General features: G+C 40.4%; 1 protein-coding gene across 1 annotated transcript in view; it reads right to left on the bottom strand.

Annotated features, from left to right (window-relative positions):
- INSC (INSC spindle orientation adaptor protein) overlaps positions 1 to 14,220 on the bottom strand; it is a 173,325-nt gene extending 159,105 nt beyond the window's left edge. The window contains exon 1 of the mRNA XM_027852570.1: positions 14,185 to 14,220. Coding sequence (XP_027708371.1) covers positions 14,185 to 14,220 — 36 coding nt within the window. The remainder of the gene's footprint in view (positions 1 to 14,184) is intronic.
- Positions 14,221 to 20,560: the final 6,340 nt, after the last annotated feature.

The raw sequence follows: 20,560 nt of genomic DNA, 5'->3' as shown, positions 1-20,560 counted from the left end.
ACTAGGCTTGGAGTCATGAAGAAACATCTTCATGAATTCAAATCTGGCACTTACTAGCTATGTGACCCTGGGCAAATCACTTAACCCTGCTTGCCTCAGTTTCCTCATCTGAAAAATGAGCTGGAGAAGGAAATGGCAAATCTCTCCAGTTTCTTTGCCAAGAAAACCCCCAAATGGGGTCACAAAGGGTCAGAGACAACTGAACAAACAGAAAACCTTCACTCATTCAACATTCCTCCCAATCTCTTCTACTTGCTGCTTCGCCATCTGCAACAATCTCTCCCATCTCTCTGTGTCTGCAATGCCTGCCCTTCTCACCCACACCTGTTGGAACCCCTGCGCCTTCACGTCTCAGCCCAGTTGCCAGTTGTTTGTGTTATTTGTACATATTTTACATTGTGCTGGTGTATACTACTACCTCTCCCCTCCCCCAGGAGTATGGGAGGCACTGGAGGGCAGGGGCTGTTTCATTTTTGTCTTTGTATTGAAAGCACCTAACATAGTGCTTGGCACATAGGAGATGCTTAATAAATTTGTAATGAATTAAATTGAATTTCCAAGATCCCTTCCAACTCCAAATTTGTGATGCAGTGGAAAAAGCCCCAACCCAAAGAAAATTTAAAAAAAGAAAAACCCCTGACCTGGAAATAAGGATGCTTGGATTAGAGACTTCCCATGGGTTTGCACTTAGTTCACTCGTTGTGTTTCCTTGTCAATCAAGTCTCCTCTCTGGGTCTTAATTTCCCATTCTGTAAAACAGGGCTAATTATCCCTACCCTGCCTCTGCCTTTCCTAAGGCTCAGCTGTGACTGTGGATGGGAGGGCACGCTGAAAAACACAGAAGACTCAGCCAAGATCTTTATTAATGGTGTCAGTATCTGGCCAAAGCCTGGGAGATAGTGCTGACATCAAAATGCCCATTTCCCCCAAGCAGCCAGCTCCAGCCAGCATCTGCTGCTTCTAAGCTGAGCAAACCATCTGCCTCTTATTACTTGATGATTCATGCTTCCAGTTAGCCGGCTGTAATTCATTTCACACAATGGGAGTCTTCAAGACCGAATGCAATCCATCAGGCAAGCTCTCCTCTACGGAGACTGCTGAGAGCCACCAAGGCAAAAGGGAAAGCCAGAGCCAGAGGGATTGGAGGAGATGGGCACCTGGCACCCCCTGTCTCAGAGGTCACTTAAGCTCAGCTCTAAAGATTCCTGGACTTGGCCCCAAAAAGAAGAGGAAAATGTTCCCTTTTTTGCAGAGATGGAAGGCTCTGGCTGTGGGCTGCATGTACAGTGTGTCACAAGTCTTAAGCTTAAAAGTCCACAAAGACTTTAGTGACACCCTGTACTGTCAGACCAGTTGAAATGTGGGTTAATTTTGCTGCTGAACTCTCTCTCTCTCTTTCTCTCTCTCTTACAAGAGATAACTCTAGGGAGTAGAAAAGGGAGGGCTATATTTGGAAATGAATGTGATGTAAAAATAAAAAATGTAAATAAAAATTTTAAAGGTGAAGTTTGGGGGACTGGCTAAGCTCTGTTTCTGATGGAAGTATATGTGGTTATCCTCATTTCAAACCTAGGCAAGGCTTAGCAAAGTGCCTGGCACATAGTAGGTGCCTAATAAATGCTTGTTGACTTGAGTGAGGGTAGGGGGAGGTGGGGTTCCCTAAAGGAAATTTGTTGGAAAAAATTATTTATCATTGACCTGTAACTTGTTGTATGACCTTAGGCAAATCTCTTCTCATTTCTGGGCCTGTTATAGTCCTTAAGGAGGCATTAACTGGACAGCTGGATCTTCTGACTTCTTCCCTGTTCCCCTTCTCTCTTTTATTATTTTCATACCTGAACAGGTCTTCCTGCTGGTTAGGCTCAGATTTCAAATGAAAACTCACTTCCATAGGGATCTCTATAAATTACAATATTTCCTTTTCATAAAAAATTGATTAAAACCCTTCCTACAATATTAAAAACAATAAAGCTGTGATTTTTCTGATTCTGGTGGAGGGTTTTAATCTGTATGTATGTGTGTTTGTGTGTGTGTGTGTAACAGAGAAAGAAGTGAGGACAGAGGGAGAGACAGACAAATTGACAGACAGACAGAGATAGAGAAACAGAGACAGAGACAGACAGAGAAACAGAGAAATAAACAGAGCACAGAGAAATAAAACTATATGGTCCCATTGCATCCACCTGAATCTTATAGAAGGAAAATGTTGGGAGAAAAAAAGGAAAGGAAAAATAAAAAGATGCCACTAGTGATGCCTGGTGAGTGATTTGTCCCCACCATTCCCTGGGGCAGCTAGCCAGGTTGGCAATCAGTTTGGAGGATGGGGAAAAAGGTGCAGAATTCCAGAGCTAGGGCTGTTGGATGGATGTCTTTGTGAGACTAGCCATACTTGAATCAATTGACCTGTTCTTGAACAAACTGTGCAACTAATTTACTGTGTGACCTCAGTTAGCTCCCTTCCTCCTCTCTGGGCCTCGGTTTCTCTCTTTATAAAATATAAATAAATAATATATAAAAAGAAACTTTATAAAATAGTGTATTGGGCTTGGTGATCTGTAAAGTCTTTCCCAGTTCAGTATCTCACTATCACCCTCCAGGTCCTGGCTGTGGCGATTATTTTCTGTTCAGGATTCCCTGGCAGAAATCTATATGCATGCTGACAGGCTGGGCGACCTTCACATGCTTGAATCAACTCCTTTCCTGCTGAGCCCAAAAGTCCTAGAAGGATTCTGATAGGCCCAAAAAGAAAAACTTTCCTCCCCAAGGATATTTGTACTCTAAATTTCTCTCTCGCTGCATACAGGAGAGCACTTCCCAGACAGACAGACAGACAGACAGACATATACAGACATACTCCCTATAGGCTACCTGGGTTTATTCCTGCTCCTGGATTATAAGGTTAAGTGTACAGAATGTCCTGGCCACAAGGAATAAAAGAATAGCTGGGAGAAATGGAACAAGAGATACAAAATGGAATGGCTAGTGAATAAACAAAATGGTAAGGACAATAAATGCTTTAGAACAGGCAGAAGTAAACCTTATCCAAGAACTGAATTTCCTGAAAAATCTAACGAGTCAAACGGAAAACAATGACTCTATGAGAAAGCAAGAAATATTCAAATAAAATCAAATAAAATAAAAAAATTCAAATAAAAAATATTTAAATAAAAAGATTAGGAAAAAATACAGAAGAAAATGTAAGGTATATAGTATTAAAAGAACACCAAAAAAAATGTGAATACATATTTTAAGAAGTCATAAATGAAAACAGCTCTTAGAACCACAAGGCAAAGTATAAATAGAAAGAATTCACCATTCACCTTCTGAAAGAAATCCCAAAATGAAACCTCCCAGGAATTCCATAAACAAAATCTGGACATCTTATTAGGCCAAAGAAAAAAATACTACAAGTTGTCAAAAAGAAAAAAAATCAGATACCAAGGAACCACAGTCAAGATCACAAAAGACTTAGTAGCTTTTGCTCAAAGAAGAGGAAAATTTAAAGTATTATATTCCAAATGTCAAAAAATAAAGACTTACAACCAAGAATAACCTATCTTGTCAAACTGAAAATGATCCTATAAGAGAAAAAAATGGATTTTTAATCAAATAGAAGAGTTCCAAGTATTCCTGATTTTTTTTTTGAAGGCCAGAACTGAGTTAGATACTCTGAAATGGAAACACAGATGGTGAGAAAAATTCAGTTATAGTCATTTGAGGAACTGGATAGAAAAGGACTCTGTGAGGATGGATTATTTATATGATAATAGGGAGAGAAGAAACAAGTGTTTTTTCAGAGGCCTAATATCTTCAAAGGTCATAGAGAAAGTTAAATAAGATGGGCAGAAGCCCAAGAGTAGTTTTATTCTGTTTGATGATCTAAGGAAAATAAGGTAAGGGAAGCATCAGGGTACTATATGGAGAAGAAAGGAGGAAAAAGAAGGAACTCATCTCACATATAAGGGGTGCATGAAGTGAAGAGTATACAAACATGAAAGAAGGGTAGCTCATGATCCTCATTTTCATCCAAACTGGGCAAAGCATGGTAGGACATACACATACCAACATATACATAGCATAGTGTGGAGATACAATATACTCAATAAAGAAACAGGAGACAAAGAAAGAGATGTGGGTTTAAGAGGGAAGGCAAGATAGGTGAAGGAGTAGACATAAGCAAAGTAAAACCCTCCAATTTTGAATGGAGGAGAGAAAAAAAGAAGATAAAAAGTAAAAAAAGAAAGAATAAAAACCCATGATGGGGAAGGCGAAGGAGCAGAAACATATCACTTGTTTTATAGATTGCGAGTGTTAGGCAAACTCCTCTTTCTTCTTCATTATAAAACTAGGATGGGGCGTAAAGGTAGGAAAAAGTACAAGAAGACAGGATTGAGGGAAATACCCAGTGACTAATCATAATCATGAATGTGAATGGGATGAACTCACTTATAAAATGAAAAGCAGACTACAACAATATGTTCTTTATAAACACACACACACACACACACATTTGAAAAATAAGATTCATATAAAGTTAAAATAAAGGATTAGAGCAAATCTATTACGCTTTAGGAACCCTCAGAAAATTAGGGATAGCAAGACTATAGTAAAAATAGATATGATAAAAAGAGGATCTCATTATGCTTACAGGTACCATAGACAACCAATGAACATCAGTAATATATATATATGTATATATATATATATATATATACATATGTATGTATGTATGTATTCACTGAATAGCATAGGATCTAAATACTTAAAGAAAAAGTTCTTTTTAGCCACATCACTTAGCACACAATGCTTCTTCATTCATTCATTTATTATTTCATATTACTCTGCTTTGTTCATTCTCTGTTCCAATCAAACTGACCAGCTGTTTCCCATAAATGACAACTCATCTCATACCTATGGGTCTTTGTACAAGAGATACACCACCCCATGTTTAGAATGCATTCCGTCCTAGCTTTCTTGAAGCCCAGATTGGAAACCACCTCGGACAACAGGCCTTTCCTGAACTTTCTATTAGTACTTGTTTCACCTTGAAAATAGGTTGTATTACCTCTTACATATTCTGTATTTATGTGGACTATATCCACCTTAATAAAATGTAAGGGAACCTCAGCTTTTTACCTTTGAATTCCCCAGCACTTTGCATATAGTAAGGGTTTGATAAATGTTGTTGAATTGTATTAAATACAAAGAGAACCCAGCTGAAGTTAGATGGGATGAATTTATCATGAATTCAATCGGCACCGTTTGCAACTCTTCCTAACAAGGTTTGGCAGCCATACCAGAAGGGGAAACCAGGAAAGAGGATCATACAGGTCAACTATTCCAATCTTCTCATCTTCCTACTAAGTAACCTGAGTCCCAGAAAAGCTAGAGTGACTTGTCCAAAGTCATACCAGTAGTATAAGTCAGAGGCAGGATTTGAACCCAGATCCTCTGACCTTGGAACCAGCACTCTTTCCGCTGCTCCCCATGTGTACATGTATGTGTATGTGTGATGAGTCTTGAGGAAGAGGGGAGAGTTGCTATCCGTGGCTGGAGGTTGGGAAGGACAGTATGCTCAAAAGTCAAGGGGATGAGAGAACCTATCACACTACCAACAGTAAATAGAAGTAAATTAGTGTAGGGGCCCAGGCTGGGTAGGGAGATGAGCGAAGCCAAAGTGGCATCCTCTCAGACTGGGAAAATAGGGAAAGATGGTGGAGCTGGAGGTTTTAATGAAGACCAGGATCAGTAAGAATGGAATGGGAAAGGTGGACAGGGTAGGACAAAGAGGACATTTTGTTTATTTATTTATTTATTTATTTATTTATTAGTTTTAGCGAAGAGGACATTTTACAGGCTAAATTTTGAAAATAGAATAGTTCCAAGGGATTAGGAGAAAGGGCATCTAAAAGGTGCTGAAGGGGAAGAGAGGGACAAGTCAACAGGTCAAGCCCAGGCCACAGGTGTTAGAAATCACATCAAAGTGTACATTAAAGTCACAGAGAATTAGGGTAGGGACCAAGGGGTGAGGCAACCAGGAACCGGGCGAGTCAAGAAACAAGGTAAGTTAGTGAACGAGTCAATACATCATTCAGAGGAGACAAGATTTAAAGGACATAAAGTTATCCCTCTAAATATTTCATCCTTTTGACAAGACTGATACAGAGTAGTTGAAGTGAGATGGAAGGAGCTCTTCCCTAAGAGTCAGGAGACCTTAATTCTACTCTCAGGTCTCTCACTCATCATCTCAGGCAAGTCCATTCACTTCTCTGGGTCTCCGTTCCCTCACTTGGCAATAAAGTTGAGTCCAACCTGAAATCCTGTTTTTCCTGTAACTTCAGACTAGATAAGATAGCCAGTTGGTACAGTGGGTAGAGCCTGGACTTTGAGTCAGGAAAATCTGACTTCAGATTTGGCCTCAGGTACTAATTATCTGAAAGTTACTTAATTATTATCTGCCTCCTTTTCCTCATCTGTGAAATGCAGATAATAACATGTACCTCCTAGGGTTTTTGTGAGGCCCAAATGAGATGTTTGTAAAGTGCTTTAAGTTATATTAATGCTAGATACTAATATTTTCATGAGTTTGTTGATTAAAATGTGACTTGGGCTAAGACAGCTGGGGAGCACAGTATATAGAGAGTCAGGAAGTCCTGAGTTCAAATTTTACCCTCAAATATTTACTAATTGTGTGACCCGAGGCAAGTCACAACTTCTCTCAGCTTCAGTTTCTCTATCCATTAAAAAGAAGGGAGGGAAACCAAACTTGATGGCTTCTTTAAATCCATCAGCCTGTGACTATGGGCTCCTAGGAGAGGTTAGAGGTCACCAGAGTTGGGAAACCTGCAGCCTCAAGGCCACATGCGGCCTTCTAGGTCCTCGGGTGTGGCCATTTAACCAAGTCCAAGTTTTACAGAACAAATCCTTTTATTAAGGGGATTTGTTCTGTGAAGTTTGGAAAGGGCCGCACTTGAGGACCTAGAGGGCCGCGTGTGACCTTGAGGCTACAGGTTTCCCCACCCTGGATTGTTAGTCCCAGCATTTAAGGAAATGGTTAGGAAAGGTTATCCTCTGAAAATGGAGACCTGAGGGAATGACAACATTTGTAAGCCATAGAAGTCATTCGCCCCAAGACGCTCTTACAGACATGTTGTGGGCAACCCTCAGTTGCTTCCTAATTCCCACCATGAGACCCAGCAGATCTCCCAAGAACAAGTGGCATCATTTCCAAGGGTAACCAATGGAAGGGAAGTTGTGATCTGGGAAATTGCAACGTGTCAACTGTGAGGAGGCAGTGCAATGACCGAAGGCTTTGGAATCTGAGAAGGGGTTAAGAAGAGATATTTTAGAAGGAGAGCTAGACTGAAGACATTTGTTTTCAATGTGTCTTCATGAATGACCAATAATAACTGACATTTACACAGGACTTTAAAGTTTCCAAAGCACTTTCCATAAGCGGCACAATCGTCCTGAGAGATAGCCACATTTTGCAGATGAAGAAAATGCAGTTCAGAGATTTGCCAGTGAACATATCACTATCAAGCGCCAGAAGTTGGATTTGAACCCTGGTCTTCCTGACTCTATCCAATGGCCACACTTTCCCCTCGAGGGAAAGAGAAACTCTATCTGGCTAATACAACTGTCCATAGCCCCTTGAAAGGTGTTCTCTGTAGCAGATCAAGGTTAATTGTCAGCCTCTACCACAGCCTAGATGAAATATCTTATCAGACTCTTTGCACTGATTCCAGGCTTCCCAAGCAGTCTTCTGTTGAGTAATTTGTTTCCCCAGGTACCTTGATACCGGGAAAGGGACACGTGCTCTGGAGCTTAGGCATGAATATTCTGGTTACTGGAAAGGGTTCCCCTCCCTTTCTCTAAGTTAATAAATTGGTGTCTGGCTTGTAAATTAGCCTCTCCTGAGTTTGGTTAGAGGGAATCAGGTATGTAGAGCCAGATCACCCCTGGGCAAACTGATGAAATCAAGTTCCAGAACTTGCAAAACTGTGGGCCAGACCAGCCTGAAGATCAATGATCCTACCAGGGTGTATGTAGCAAGCATAGGAGGCCAGCTCAGGTCCAGTCAAGCCCCAGTTTTCCACTTTGATTAGTTCCAAAGGATGAATAAATTCTATGGGACAGAATCATGCAAAACAATTGCCAGACAACCTTTTCCTGTAAGCCAAAATACCCATTTACTAACGGACAATGTAGAACAGGTTTTTCTAGTGACCAAATATTCTAGCACGATATAACAAAGAGTATAGGACCTTCTTTTGTTGGAGAAATGGGGAACTATGGGTATGAAATACCGAATGGACACTCCTACTCAGTTGGTATGTCATTTGCTTTTATTTCATTCTTTTTCTTTGTTATGAGGATATTGGAGAGCAGGGAATGGAAATGGTATAGCCTGTAGTAACTAATATTTTTTTTAAATATCCATAAAACTTGAAAAAAAAAAGAATAAATCTGGGGCCTAGAATCAGTAGAAACTGAGGTTTGAATCTTGTCTCTAGCACTTAATAGCTATGTGACCATGGGAGAGCAATTTAATTTTTTTGAACCTCAGTTTCCCCATCTGTAAAATTTGACTAGTAATATCCAAGGGTTTTTAATGAGGATTAAATGAGATCATATAAGTAAAGTGCTCTGTACTATATAAAGTCAGTTATAAATCATCCTCTATCCAGTTACACTAGAATCGCCCTTATACGAGACTGGCCTTAGCCTTTACAGGTTATAAGGATTTCCAAAAGTTCAACGACCTGTCTGTAAATTCGGAGGGTGGGACAAGGCAGAAGCATGGTATATTGTCAAGTGATGATGTTTATCCTCAGTACCTAGCATATTTCTCCTTCATCTCCCTTGCTGCTCTATGCTCTGAGGCCACCCAGTTCCAATCTATACCCTACAAAAGGAAGGTTCTGAGGATTCCCATGAAGCCTTACATTCACTCTAGTGGAACTGCTAACAATTTGTTCATCTTTTTTTTTTCAAACTCTCCTAAGGCTTCGTCCTTCAGTTCTATCTTTCGTTGACTTGAAGGACAGCCATCTGCTAGAATCCATTTCAGCTTAGACGGGCAAAATCCCCAGACCCCTCTTTGCGGGCCCAGGTCTCCTGGGGCTAAAAATAACAATCAGTTTACACCAAGCTGCCGACTTACAGTTTTTTTTCCAGCCATGAATAGACATAACTCTCTGAGAGATATCATTAGAGTAAATTGAATATCTCTAAAGCAGTGAAAATTTGGATAAATCATGTTTCACGAATCACATGCATAGGTCATACTTGGCAAGCTATTTCCCAAAATGAGCATGGATGGGTACCCAGACTAGGACAGTCTCCCAACTCTTGGCAATGGAAACAAAGGAAGGATGCTTAGAAACTTCAGACTTTTTAAAGATTTACTTTAAAGACTTTAAAGATTAAAAGGCAATCTTTCTCTCTGCTTAGCTTTTTACCTTTCGATCAGATGAGGAGCAAATCATATCTCCTTCTGTGGAGGAAGTGAAATTCCATAACTCACAATTCCATACCTATTTTCTAAGCGCCCAGCCCTGGACCAGTGAGAGCCTACAGTTTGATCAGAGAGTTAAGCCTAAAACACAGGAAACAGCATGTTACAGGACAGCATATAGCATATTTATGCCTTTTTGTACATACTTATATATGTATTTGTTGTCTTCCCTAGGGAACCCAAGTTCCTTAAGGGAAGAGATCCGTTTTATTTTGCCAGTTCCTGGCACAGTGCCTGGCTCACAGCAGGCATTTAATAAACGTTCATTGATTGATTGAAGTCACATTTTCTTGCACTTGATAGGTATTAAGTAAAATATTGAATTGAATTGAAATCTGGAATAGTCAAAGAAGACCCCAGGAGACTTGAGCTGAGTGCGAAGAAAAGGTAGAAATTGGAAAGGTTGAATGCTTTTCACACAAGAACCATGTCAGAGAGCAGTAAAAAGAGGCTGTATAAAGTTATATGTGAATATGCATACATAATGATTCTGTATAGTTAATGACATGAAGAATCCTGATTTTACTTGAGAATAATTAGATGAGCAATCCATTTATATAAACAAGTATAATGGGCATTACTTTCAAACAGTCATATGAATTTTTAGGTTCTGGCTAGAAACTCTGAGGGTCTTCTCCTCCCAGACTGATTTTTTGTGAAGGGAAACTAGGTCATTTTTTGCCTCATTTCTTACCTAGCCTTAGTCACTGAATAGGTGCTGCCTCAGACAAACTGAGACCTGGGAAAGACCTTAGCTTAAAAAGACCAAGGTGTCCCATTGAATAGGGGCCATTACCAATCATCCTGACCTATGTCTTGCCACTGGACTCTGATAACTCTGGAGGTAAGAGTGAGGCTGATGACTTTGCCTCACTTGAATCCAATTCACTTGCAAGTCAAGACATCACCCTGCTGACATCATTGGTCCTCTTTGAGGATGAAGGACAAACAACAACCAATTTCTAACATTTCTCTTAACCTACTGTTAATTCTTTAGCATCCATCCATTCCCCATCAGTATTGATATAATGGAGCAGGGCTCAGAAAAGGGAGTTTAAGGGCACAGTAAATTCAACCATCTTGACATATTCCCAGGAGTCCACCAATACCCTTGACTTTCAATTGTGCAGGACAAAGAAGAAATGTTGTTGTAGGCACTGGAGATCTTGCCACAGCACATATGGGCCCAGGGGACAGAGAACATTGCTAACAGAAACTTTTAAATGAGTTTACCCTCTACCTTCGTGGTTTACCATCAGACAGGCCAACCTACACACTCTTCCCCGTTCTCAGTGTTTTCCAGGGAAGGACATTCTACAACCCCTCTTTCCCCCCACCCAATCACCTATTTGAATAGTATGGATACCATCTTCCATGGATGGTATCCATAGAAAAACTCTATGGAAGTTCTTCCGAAAATCTAACTTGAAATATTATTGATACAAATCTGATGGCTGGCTTGTCCTGAGCAAGAAGCTTCAGCTCCTATGAACTTTCCATCTTGCTCTGTTCTGGGGTATATATGGCCTCTAAATCTTTAAAGGTTGACTCTCCTATTTTCTGAACTCATGTTTAATGTGCATTTTGCTGCTCTGGTTCTCCTGGGACCAATGTTAGAAGGAAGTACTCTGGATGAACTCATTTAAAGTCAAGTGTGAGTGATTGATAGGCCTAGACATTTGCATTTTTAAAAGATATTTTTAAATGTTATTCTATCTGTTCATCCAAATGAATCTCTAATAGGAAGAATTAGGGTATTACACCAAATGGAGATCACTGAATCAATAAACATTAAGTGCCTGCTATATGGCAGGCCACATGCTAAGTATTGCAAATACAAAAAGAGGGAAAAGACAGTCCCTCCCCTCAAGGAACTTACAATCTAATGAGGGAGACAATATGCAAACAAATATATGCAAAGCAAGCTATATACAGAATAAATAGGAAATAATTAAGAGAGGGAAGGCGCTGGAATTAAGAGGAGATTGGGAAGACTTCCTATAGAAGCTGATATTTTAGTTGGGACTTAAAGGAAGCCAGAAATAAAACCTAATATGTCTATTTTAAAACTGTCATATTTAGGGGCAACTAGGTGGCGCAGTGGATAGAGCACTGGCCCTGAAATCAGGAGGACCTGAGTTCAAATCTGGCCTCAGACCAAACACTTGACACTTACTAGCTGTGTGACCCTGGGCAAGTCACTTAACCCCAATTGCCTAAAAATAAAAAATTTAAAAAAATGAAAAAATTGTCATATTTCTCTTTATGTATATATATATATATATATATATGTATATATATTGAAAGTTGACCACCTCTCCCAACCAGAGGCAGAAAATGAATGCAGAAAAAGGAACAAGAGGCAGGTTTTTGTCCTATTTCCTTGTGCCTAAGGCTTTCTTTTCTTTTTTTCTTTTTTTCTTTTTTTCCTTTTTTTTGCTCCTTTCTGTTATATTCTGGGGGTTTTATAACTCCAGGACTTTCATCAGAAAACAATTGGACATACTCCAATGACTCCTTCTTGCCTCCACCATGGAATACAGAACCCCCTGACATTAAAATCCTTCATGTCTTGCTCCAGCCCACTTCGGCAAGCTTATTACTCCCCTATACATTATTCTTCTTCATTCACACACTCTATGTTCCAGCTGATCTACTTGTCCTCTCTATACATTCCATTTCCCACACCTATGCTTTGACCTTGGCTAGATCCACATCCAGAATGCATTCTGCCTGGCAGAATCCTGAACTTCCTTCAAAATTTAACTCAAGGGCTCCCTCCTACTGGAAGCCTCTCCCATCTTCGACCCTCATCCCCAGTTACCACCACTCTCCCCTTGGAAATATTTAATTAAATAAAATTTAATAAATACATAAATTAAATTAATTAATTAATTAATTAAAAATTTTAATTAAATAAATATATTTAATTTTCCCTGTACGTATCATTTTCCTTCAATGGACTATAATCCCCTTGAGGGAAGGAACTATTTCACTTTGTCTTTGTATCAGAGCACCTCTCCCAGATTTTAGCACATAACCAGGGCTTTATGTATGCTTGTTGAATGAAATGAATAAATCCTTTTTAAGAGCATTGCTGAGGATGAAGCTCTGGTTGCAAACTATTAAGAAAAGACAAAGTGCGGGCAGTTAGGTGGCCCAGTGGAGAGAGCACCGGCCCTGGATTCAGGAGGACCTGAGTTCAAATCTGGCCTAAGACACATAACATTTACTAGCTGTGTGACCCCGGGAAGTCACTTAACCCCATTGACTAACTGAAAAAAAAAAAAAAAAGAGAGAAAGCGACATCCTGTTGATGAAACAAAAAAAATAAGATTACAGATTTTTCAAGAGACATTACCTAGCTTTGCAATTTTTTTTCTGTTATTGAAAGTAAATGAAGAGAGAGAGCAGAAAAGGGGTTCCATTGACAAGCTCTAACCTAGAAAGTAGAATTTCATGAACCCCCATATCAAATTGAAAAGTTGGAAGAAAGCAGTTAACAGGTTGGCTACAAGTCCCAGAACCATAAATTCTATGGGGGTCTGACTCCAAGAAAATCTCAAGTTGAGTTGGAAGGTTGTGATATTTCCCAAGATTGATGGAAAATCAGTAGTAAGAGATAGAATGATTTAAAAGGACCAGGTCTGTCAATTGACACAAGAAATCTTTTTTAAATTTTTCATTATTTTACTATAATTTACTATGATTCTCCTATCTAGGTAAATGTACTTTAAATGCAAATAATTATGACCAGATACAATTTTGCTTCAAAATAAAGATTTTGGTTCTATCTCTATTTTTTCCTTATGGATAAAAAATGCAAATAGTTTCTAGAAATACACACAAAAAATTTCAATCATCATCCTACAAAAGATGCAGCTTGAGCTTTCAAGATATTCAAACTATTCTTAAATTCTGGTCCTTCTAGCATTAATAATAGTTGAAGATAAATGAAGAGGTACTGGCATACACAGGTTTTATTTTTCTTTAAACCTAGCACTAAATTGTGCCCCACATTTTTATTATAATGATTCTATTAATTCTAGTTGATATTTATGCTGATGTTTTACTCATGTTACATTTTTACAGAAAAATATTAATTAAGTGGAAAAGCGTGCTGCTCTTTATATCTCAGTTAATTATGCCTCTAGGCTAGGAAATCCTTACCCAGACCAGGAAGCACCAGGACTTACATGTGGCCAGTACATCCTAACTATAGGCAAAGCATCTGGAAAGAAATAGCTTAAGTGCTTGCAAACAAAAAGTCTTGAGTTGAAGATACCTATATTGGAACTGGGGCAGCTAGGTGGCACAGTGGATAGAGTGCCAGCCCTGGAGTCAGGAGGAACTGAGCTCAAATCCCACCTCAGCTACTTACTAGCTGTGTGACCCTGGGCAAGTCATTTAACCCTATTTGCCTCTGTTTCCTCATCTGTAAAATAAGCTGGAGAAGGAAATGGCAAACCTCTCCAGGAGCTCTGCCAAAAAAAAAAAAATGGGGTCGTGAAGGGTCTGACACAATTGTACAACAGCAAGAACTTTCTTTGAATAGAGTACAATAACCAGTCTTCCTGGACTGACTTCATTAAGGAAAATGTGGAGAATTGAGGGAGTATCATACATCTCCTAAAAATTTTTTCTTTTTTACCTAATAAACTCACCAGATTAAATTGCAGGCCATTAGGATTCCAGGCCATTCTGGACAGAAGCATCCTACTAGATCAAGATGAGCCTTTTTAGGTCCCAAGAAAGTTTCTGCTTTGCCATAAAGCGTGAAGATTTAAAAGGATTTTTATACCCCACCCTGGTAGTGGGAATTATTTATAGCCTCTGCGTTTGGCTGGCCTAGGAGACCAAACGTCCTTGTTCTGAATATCTTCTTCCAGCCTCTGGAGTCTGGTCAATTCTCAGGTCAAAGTACCCTCGTCAATCTCCTTGAGCTGCCCACAGTTTTGTCCCTCAGTCCAGATTGAGACTGTCCCCCCATCTTCAGAAGACGACTGTTACCTTCCCTGAATCTGAAGCTCCTACTAAATTCACCCTTCTCCTCTTTCTCTAACTAGCTTCTGGAAAAAAACTTGGCTAGTCCCAAGACCATTTGTTCTCTCCTGGAAGAGATAGAGGCTTCCTTTATGCACTCACTCACAGAGAGCAAGCGTTCCAGCGATTTCACACAGAAGCAAGGGCCTAACTAATTAGGCTCATAGGACTGAGTCTTAGAACATTAGAAAGCACCGGCCCAATCCTCTCCCTTTAAAGAAGAGAAAATCGTGATCCAGAAAACGAAAGGTATTTTCCCCGACAGAGCTAAGATAAGAAACCAGGCCTACTGACTCACAATACAAGACTTTCGCCATCACAGACTTCCTCCCTTGGTCAATGATCTCCCTCACTGGGACATTTGTACCGGGGCCTGAGACAATGAAAGCCAGTGTTCCTCTAACACTGGCTTTCTCTACAAGTGGTGATTTCTAATTCATGCAGGAAGGAAATCAGGAAACAAAAACAAGGCAAAGAAGGACAGGGATTCTTTAAATTTACCCCTCATTTTTCACCCTGGATGTTATAGCTCTGTTTTAGATTTTTTTAATAAAGCCATTAAGAGTAACCCCATTTTATAGATGGGGAAACTGAAGCATTATAAGAATGCATAGTCTTTGTATTCCACTTTATAGTTTTCAAAGGACCAAAGAATTATAGATTTGGAGCTGAAAAGGACCTTGGACCCTGTCTAGCCCAATCCCCTTCATTTTACAGATGGAAACAGGGATGAAGTGACTTGCCCAATTATCTCATTTCATAGTCATGACAACCTGAGAGGTAGACTCATAGATTTAAAGCTGGAAGTAACCTGAGGCATCATCCAGTCCAACCTCTCATTTTACAGACGAAGAAACTGAGGCCCAGAGTGGTTAAGTGATTTGCCAAAGGTCACATAGATAATAAACAGCAGAGTTAGGATTTGAACCTAGGGCCTCTGACCCTATGTTTAGCACCTCAGCCACTGCAGCAAAAAAAGAGGTATTATTTTCCCATTTTCCAGATGAGGAAGATAGTCTAAGAGAGCTAAAGTGGTCATATGGTTTACTGGAGATGGCAGCTAGGTAGAGCAAGGGATAAAGCACTGGACCTGGAGTAAGGAAGATCTGAGTTCAAATCCTGCCTCAGAAACTTACTAGCTGTGTGACAAGTCACTTAACCCTATTTGCCTCAATTTCCTCATCTGTAAAATGAGCTGGAGAAGACAATGGAAACCCACTCCAATATCTTTGCCATGAAAACCCCAAATGGGATCAAGATGAGTCAGGCATGACTGAACAGCAACATTTTGCAGAGCAGGTAGCTGGTGCAATGGATAAAGCACTGGGCCTGGAATCAAAAAGACCTGAGTTCAAAGCCAGCTTCAGACACTTGCTAGCTATGTAACTCTGGACAAGTCACTTCACCTTGTTTGCCTCAGTTTCCTCATCTGTGAAATGAACTAGAGAAGGCAATGGCAAACCACTCCAGTATCTCTGCCAAGAAAACTCCAGAACCAACCAAGAGTCAGACACACAACAAAATGGGACTAGACGCCAGGCTCATTCTCTTGTTGCTTGCTGCTGCCTGCCCCTGGTGGTTTGCAGGAACCCCCACATTCCAGTACCTGGGCAGAGACGAGATTAGCACTCAGGCCCTTCACACTTAGGACAACCTCCCCAACCAGAGGCAGATAATGGGTGAGGAAGAGAGTAGAGGAATGGTTTTTCCTGTTTCCTCATGCCCAGAGGCTTCTTTATCCGACTGTACCCTGGAGCCAGGCTGAGGCCTAGGCTCATTACCTCTTCCATGTACATTCTCATAGGGAGTCAGTAGGGTTCAATGGAAAGAAAGCTGGCTTTGCTACCTGGCTTTCTCACTTAATACTGTTTAGGATCTTCTAATGTCTTTGGGCTCTGGTTTCCTCATCTCTAAAATAAAGAGGGAGGACTTGATCAGTGATGTCAAACTCAAATAGAAATGGTGGCCACTAAACCACACACGAAGATCCCTGTAGGTCACGTATTGTCTTAGTTTTAAAATGTCACCTTATCAATGTTTTATTGTACTTTTATTTATTTTATTAAATACTTCCCAATTACATTTTAATGTGGCTGCGCAGGAGTGCTGCAGAGGCCAGGGAAGGCATGTTTGACACCTCTGGACCAGATGACCTCCAAGGTCCCTTCCAGTTCTAAATCTAGGCCCCTGGGATCCTTAAGGTCCATTCTGGTCCCCCTGAAATGAAGGGCATTGGACTAAATGACCTCCATCAATTCTTCCAGACGTAAAGCCATTAACAAGTGATCCTCAGTGCCCAGTTATTCTATTCTCCATTCAATGAATTTTAACCATGGGTTGGAGGGGCCAGCCTGGCCTCCTCTGCTTTAAAGCATTTCCAGATCATCTTCACCCTGAATAGAGATGAGGCAGGAGCGTTAAACCCAGCCCGGGAAATTATAAGAAAGGCCCTGCTACAAAGAGCCAGCCTGTGCTCAGGGAAACCAACCGTATTCAATAACTTCCAAGAGCAGAAAAACTCGGAGGTTAATTAACAGAGACCTGGGCTGGGCAGGATAAATTGCATCTAACTAAAATTATCTCCGACAGACAGCAGCGAGGGCCCGGGCTCAAGGATCAGCTTTCAGCGGTCTCAGATTCCCGAACAATAAGTCTTTGGTCTTTCCCAGCACAGTCCGCCAACTCAGCCACCCATCATTGCTCCCCGGCTAGCAGGCGCCCGAGTATCTGAGGAAATCATCTGCCAATCTGGATCCACCCTTGTCCCAGCCCCCGATTCCCCCAATCTTTTCCTCCCACAGCAAACCTCCACATTCCCCTTAATGAGTCCAGAGTGCCACACAGTACAATATGGTCAAACAGAAAGAGTTGGCCTGAGAGGTAGAAGACGTGTTGCTTAGTCCTCTATCTGGGTCTCAGTTTCCCCATGTGTAAAATAAGGTTAAACAAGATCTCTAAGGTACCTTCCAATTTTAACATTCCAGGAATCAGTGCCTAGGCTACTGAGGAGAGAGTAATCCCCTTCTTCCCTAATGCATAGCTTCTCCCCTGAGTTTGATCTGATAATTTCCCCAAAGTATCTTTGGGGCAGACAGAGGGTTGCCATGACAGGAGCTAGAAGGCCAGAATATAGGAGTTGGAAGGGTCCCTTGGAATCACCCAGTACCAGCGATAAACCATGCTATCCCCCTCCTGACTAAGGAGTGATGGACTCAAGATACAGAATGAGACATATATTAAGGCCCAATGTGGGAATTTGTTTTTGCTTGATACAACATATTGCTTACAAGGTTTGGTTTTTCTTTTCTCCCCCAATTAGGGAGGGGAGAGGTAGAAAGAAAAGGAAATAAAGTTTTGTTCATTTAAAAAAAATTAAATTATTTTTTTGAAATCATCTAATGACCCAGTTTTACTCTAGATTAATCTAGTGTCTGACAACTTTCTAAAAGTATATTTTTGTAACTATTTCAGTAGAATAGGTTTTGTTTGTAATCCTATGTATTTTATTTTATTCATTTGAAAACATTCTTCTGAGAAGGGGTGCCTAGATTTCACCAGGCTGCCAAAGGAATTCATAGGCTTCACCAGACTGACCGACGGTTCATAATACTAAAAAGATTAAGAACTTCTGATCTAGTTCAACATTTTACAGATGGAGTAACTGAGGCTCAGAGAGACTTGCCCAAGGTCACACCATGAGCTAGTGAAAAAGCTCCTGTGGAGAAATACTGGCTTGGTCTGAGGGCTCTTAGCTTTTTTTTAAAAAAAATTATTTATTTATTTATTTGTAATTTTTTTTTATTTTAAACTTAAATACAAAATGAGAAAAAAAATTGCCATGTATACTAAGAGAGGATTCAATATAAAACCTTAAATTTCCACTTCAAGAAAACCTACATAATAAATATTACATTGTTTTCAAATGTAATACTCAAATGCCCAGTTTTTCTTTGCTTCCCTGTTGGTTTTCTTTTGTTCTCTGCTGTGTACTATTTACTTTATTTTTCCCCTCCCTCCTCCCATAACCCTAAAGAAGGCTACAATTAAGTGTGGAGATATAGAGATAGATATAGATATGGATCTGGATATGGATATAGATATGGATATAGATATGAATATACACATAGATATCTATAAATATACACATATAAACACATATGTATGCTATGCTTACTTCCTCCTATCACCTGCTTCTCTGAAGGTGGACACGATCTTCCTTCATAAGTCCAAGTCTTTCAATGTTTTTCTAAATCAACCAGTTCATCATTTCCTACACCGCAGCAACATTCCAACCCAATCACATCCTATCTGAGAGACCATCTATGAAAGTTTTTCCTCCAATTTTCTGCATTCCTTCTATTCTTAGCTATGTAGGTTTTATTTATACAAGAAAATTTTAATTAAAATAATCAAAATTATCCTTTTTACACTTCAACAATGCTCTTGCCTTATAATATAGTTTAAGGTCTGATACTACTGAATCTACTTCCTTTACATCTTTTTTCCCTGGTTTCTTTGAAGTTCCTGACCTTTTGTTCTTCCAAATGAACTTTGTTACTATTTTTTCTAACTCAGTAAAATAATTTTTTAGTAATTTAATTGGGATGACATTGAATAAATAGATTAGTTAGGTAAAATTGTCATTTTTAAAGTTATATTGGCTTTACCTACCCATGAACAATAAATATTATTTCAGTTATTAAGGCTCTTAGTTTTTGAAGGGAAGAGGGAGAGTGGGTGGCAGTCTCTGGACCAGGCACGAACCACTTCGTGCCTAAGGCTTTGCATCAGGAAATGCTGAACTTCTGCGATATTTATCTCTCTGTCTCCACTACTGAGCCATGCTTACCAATATTCCACAGGCCTCTCCAAGATAAAAAATCCCTTCATCCGTTCTCCCTGCTCAGTAAACAAAACATATTGACTCTGAACCCAGAAGTCAGTCATCCAATGGGCTGCTGACCCGCTGACTCCTGAAGCAGGGTCCAGAGGACTGCCGGGAGCCGGCTTCTCAAAGCTGGGTGACTTTCTAGGAAATCCACAGCACTCCAAGCTGGAGGAAGCCACCCACTGTCAGCTTTACAAACAGAGAAACTGAGTGCAAGCAGATCCTGCCGCTGCTGCAGGGGCAGAGAAGGATGGTGGGGGAGGGGCACTGGGAAGGTGTCATTCAACAAACATCAATTTAACAATTCTGCCTTTGAATTTGTGGGACCTGGTGTATGTGAGAGAGAGGTGGGGAGGAGGGGAGGGAAGGAGGGAGGGAGGGAGAGAGAATGAGAGAGAGAGAGGGAGTGAGAGGAAGAGGAGGAAAGGGGGAAGAAGGGAGGGAGAGAGAATGAGAGTGAGAGAGGGAGTGAGAGGAGGAGGAGGAAAGGGGGAAGGAGGGAGGGAGGAAGAGAGGGAAGAGGAAAGGGGGAGGGGAAAGGGGGAGGCGGGAGGGAAGGAGAGAAAAAGAGAGAGAGAGTTCGAAAGACACCAGAGCATATTGGTGAAATGGCCCTGCCTCTACTGAAGATTCTCTTCTATTCTGAGAAGTTCTCACTGCAAGCACCTTCCTCCAGCCCCAATGTCAAGGCACCCTCCTAGCACTTTCCAGGGCAGCAGCACCCATGCTCTGGGGCAGCAGGCCTATCCAGGTCTTAACCCTGAGACTGAGGTTCCAGCCCTGTTGGAGAAGAGGAGTGGAAACAGGCAAGAGAGAAAAGAGACTGGAGAATGGTGGGAAGAGGGCATCCAGAGAGGGTCAACCACAGTGAAGGGGCCAGAGTTCCTTCCCAAATTATCTTATATTTAATGAATTTGTGTATGTGTATGTATATGCAGGTATCTAAACACATACAGACACACGCACACATACACATATATATTTATGTATGTATTGTTAACTTCATAGTAGCTAGCATTTAAATTGCTCTTTAAAATTTGCAAAACAATTTACATGCCATCCCATTTGAACTTGGCAACAATCCTGTGAGGTAAGTGCTATTATCATCT

Source organism: Vombatus ursinus, unplaced genomic scaffold, assembly GCF_900497805.2.
Source record: "Vombatus ursinus unplaced genomic scaffold, bare-nosed wombat genome assembly UNPS02009770.1, whole genome shotgun sequence".
Classification (NCBI taxonomy): domain Eukaryota; kingdom Metazoa; phylum Chordata; class Mammalia; order Diprotodontia; family Vombatidae; genus Vombatus; species Vombatus ursinus.
This window is presented reverse-complemented; position numbering and strand designations above follow the sequence as displayed.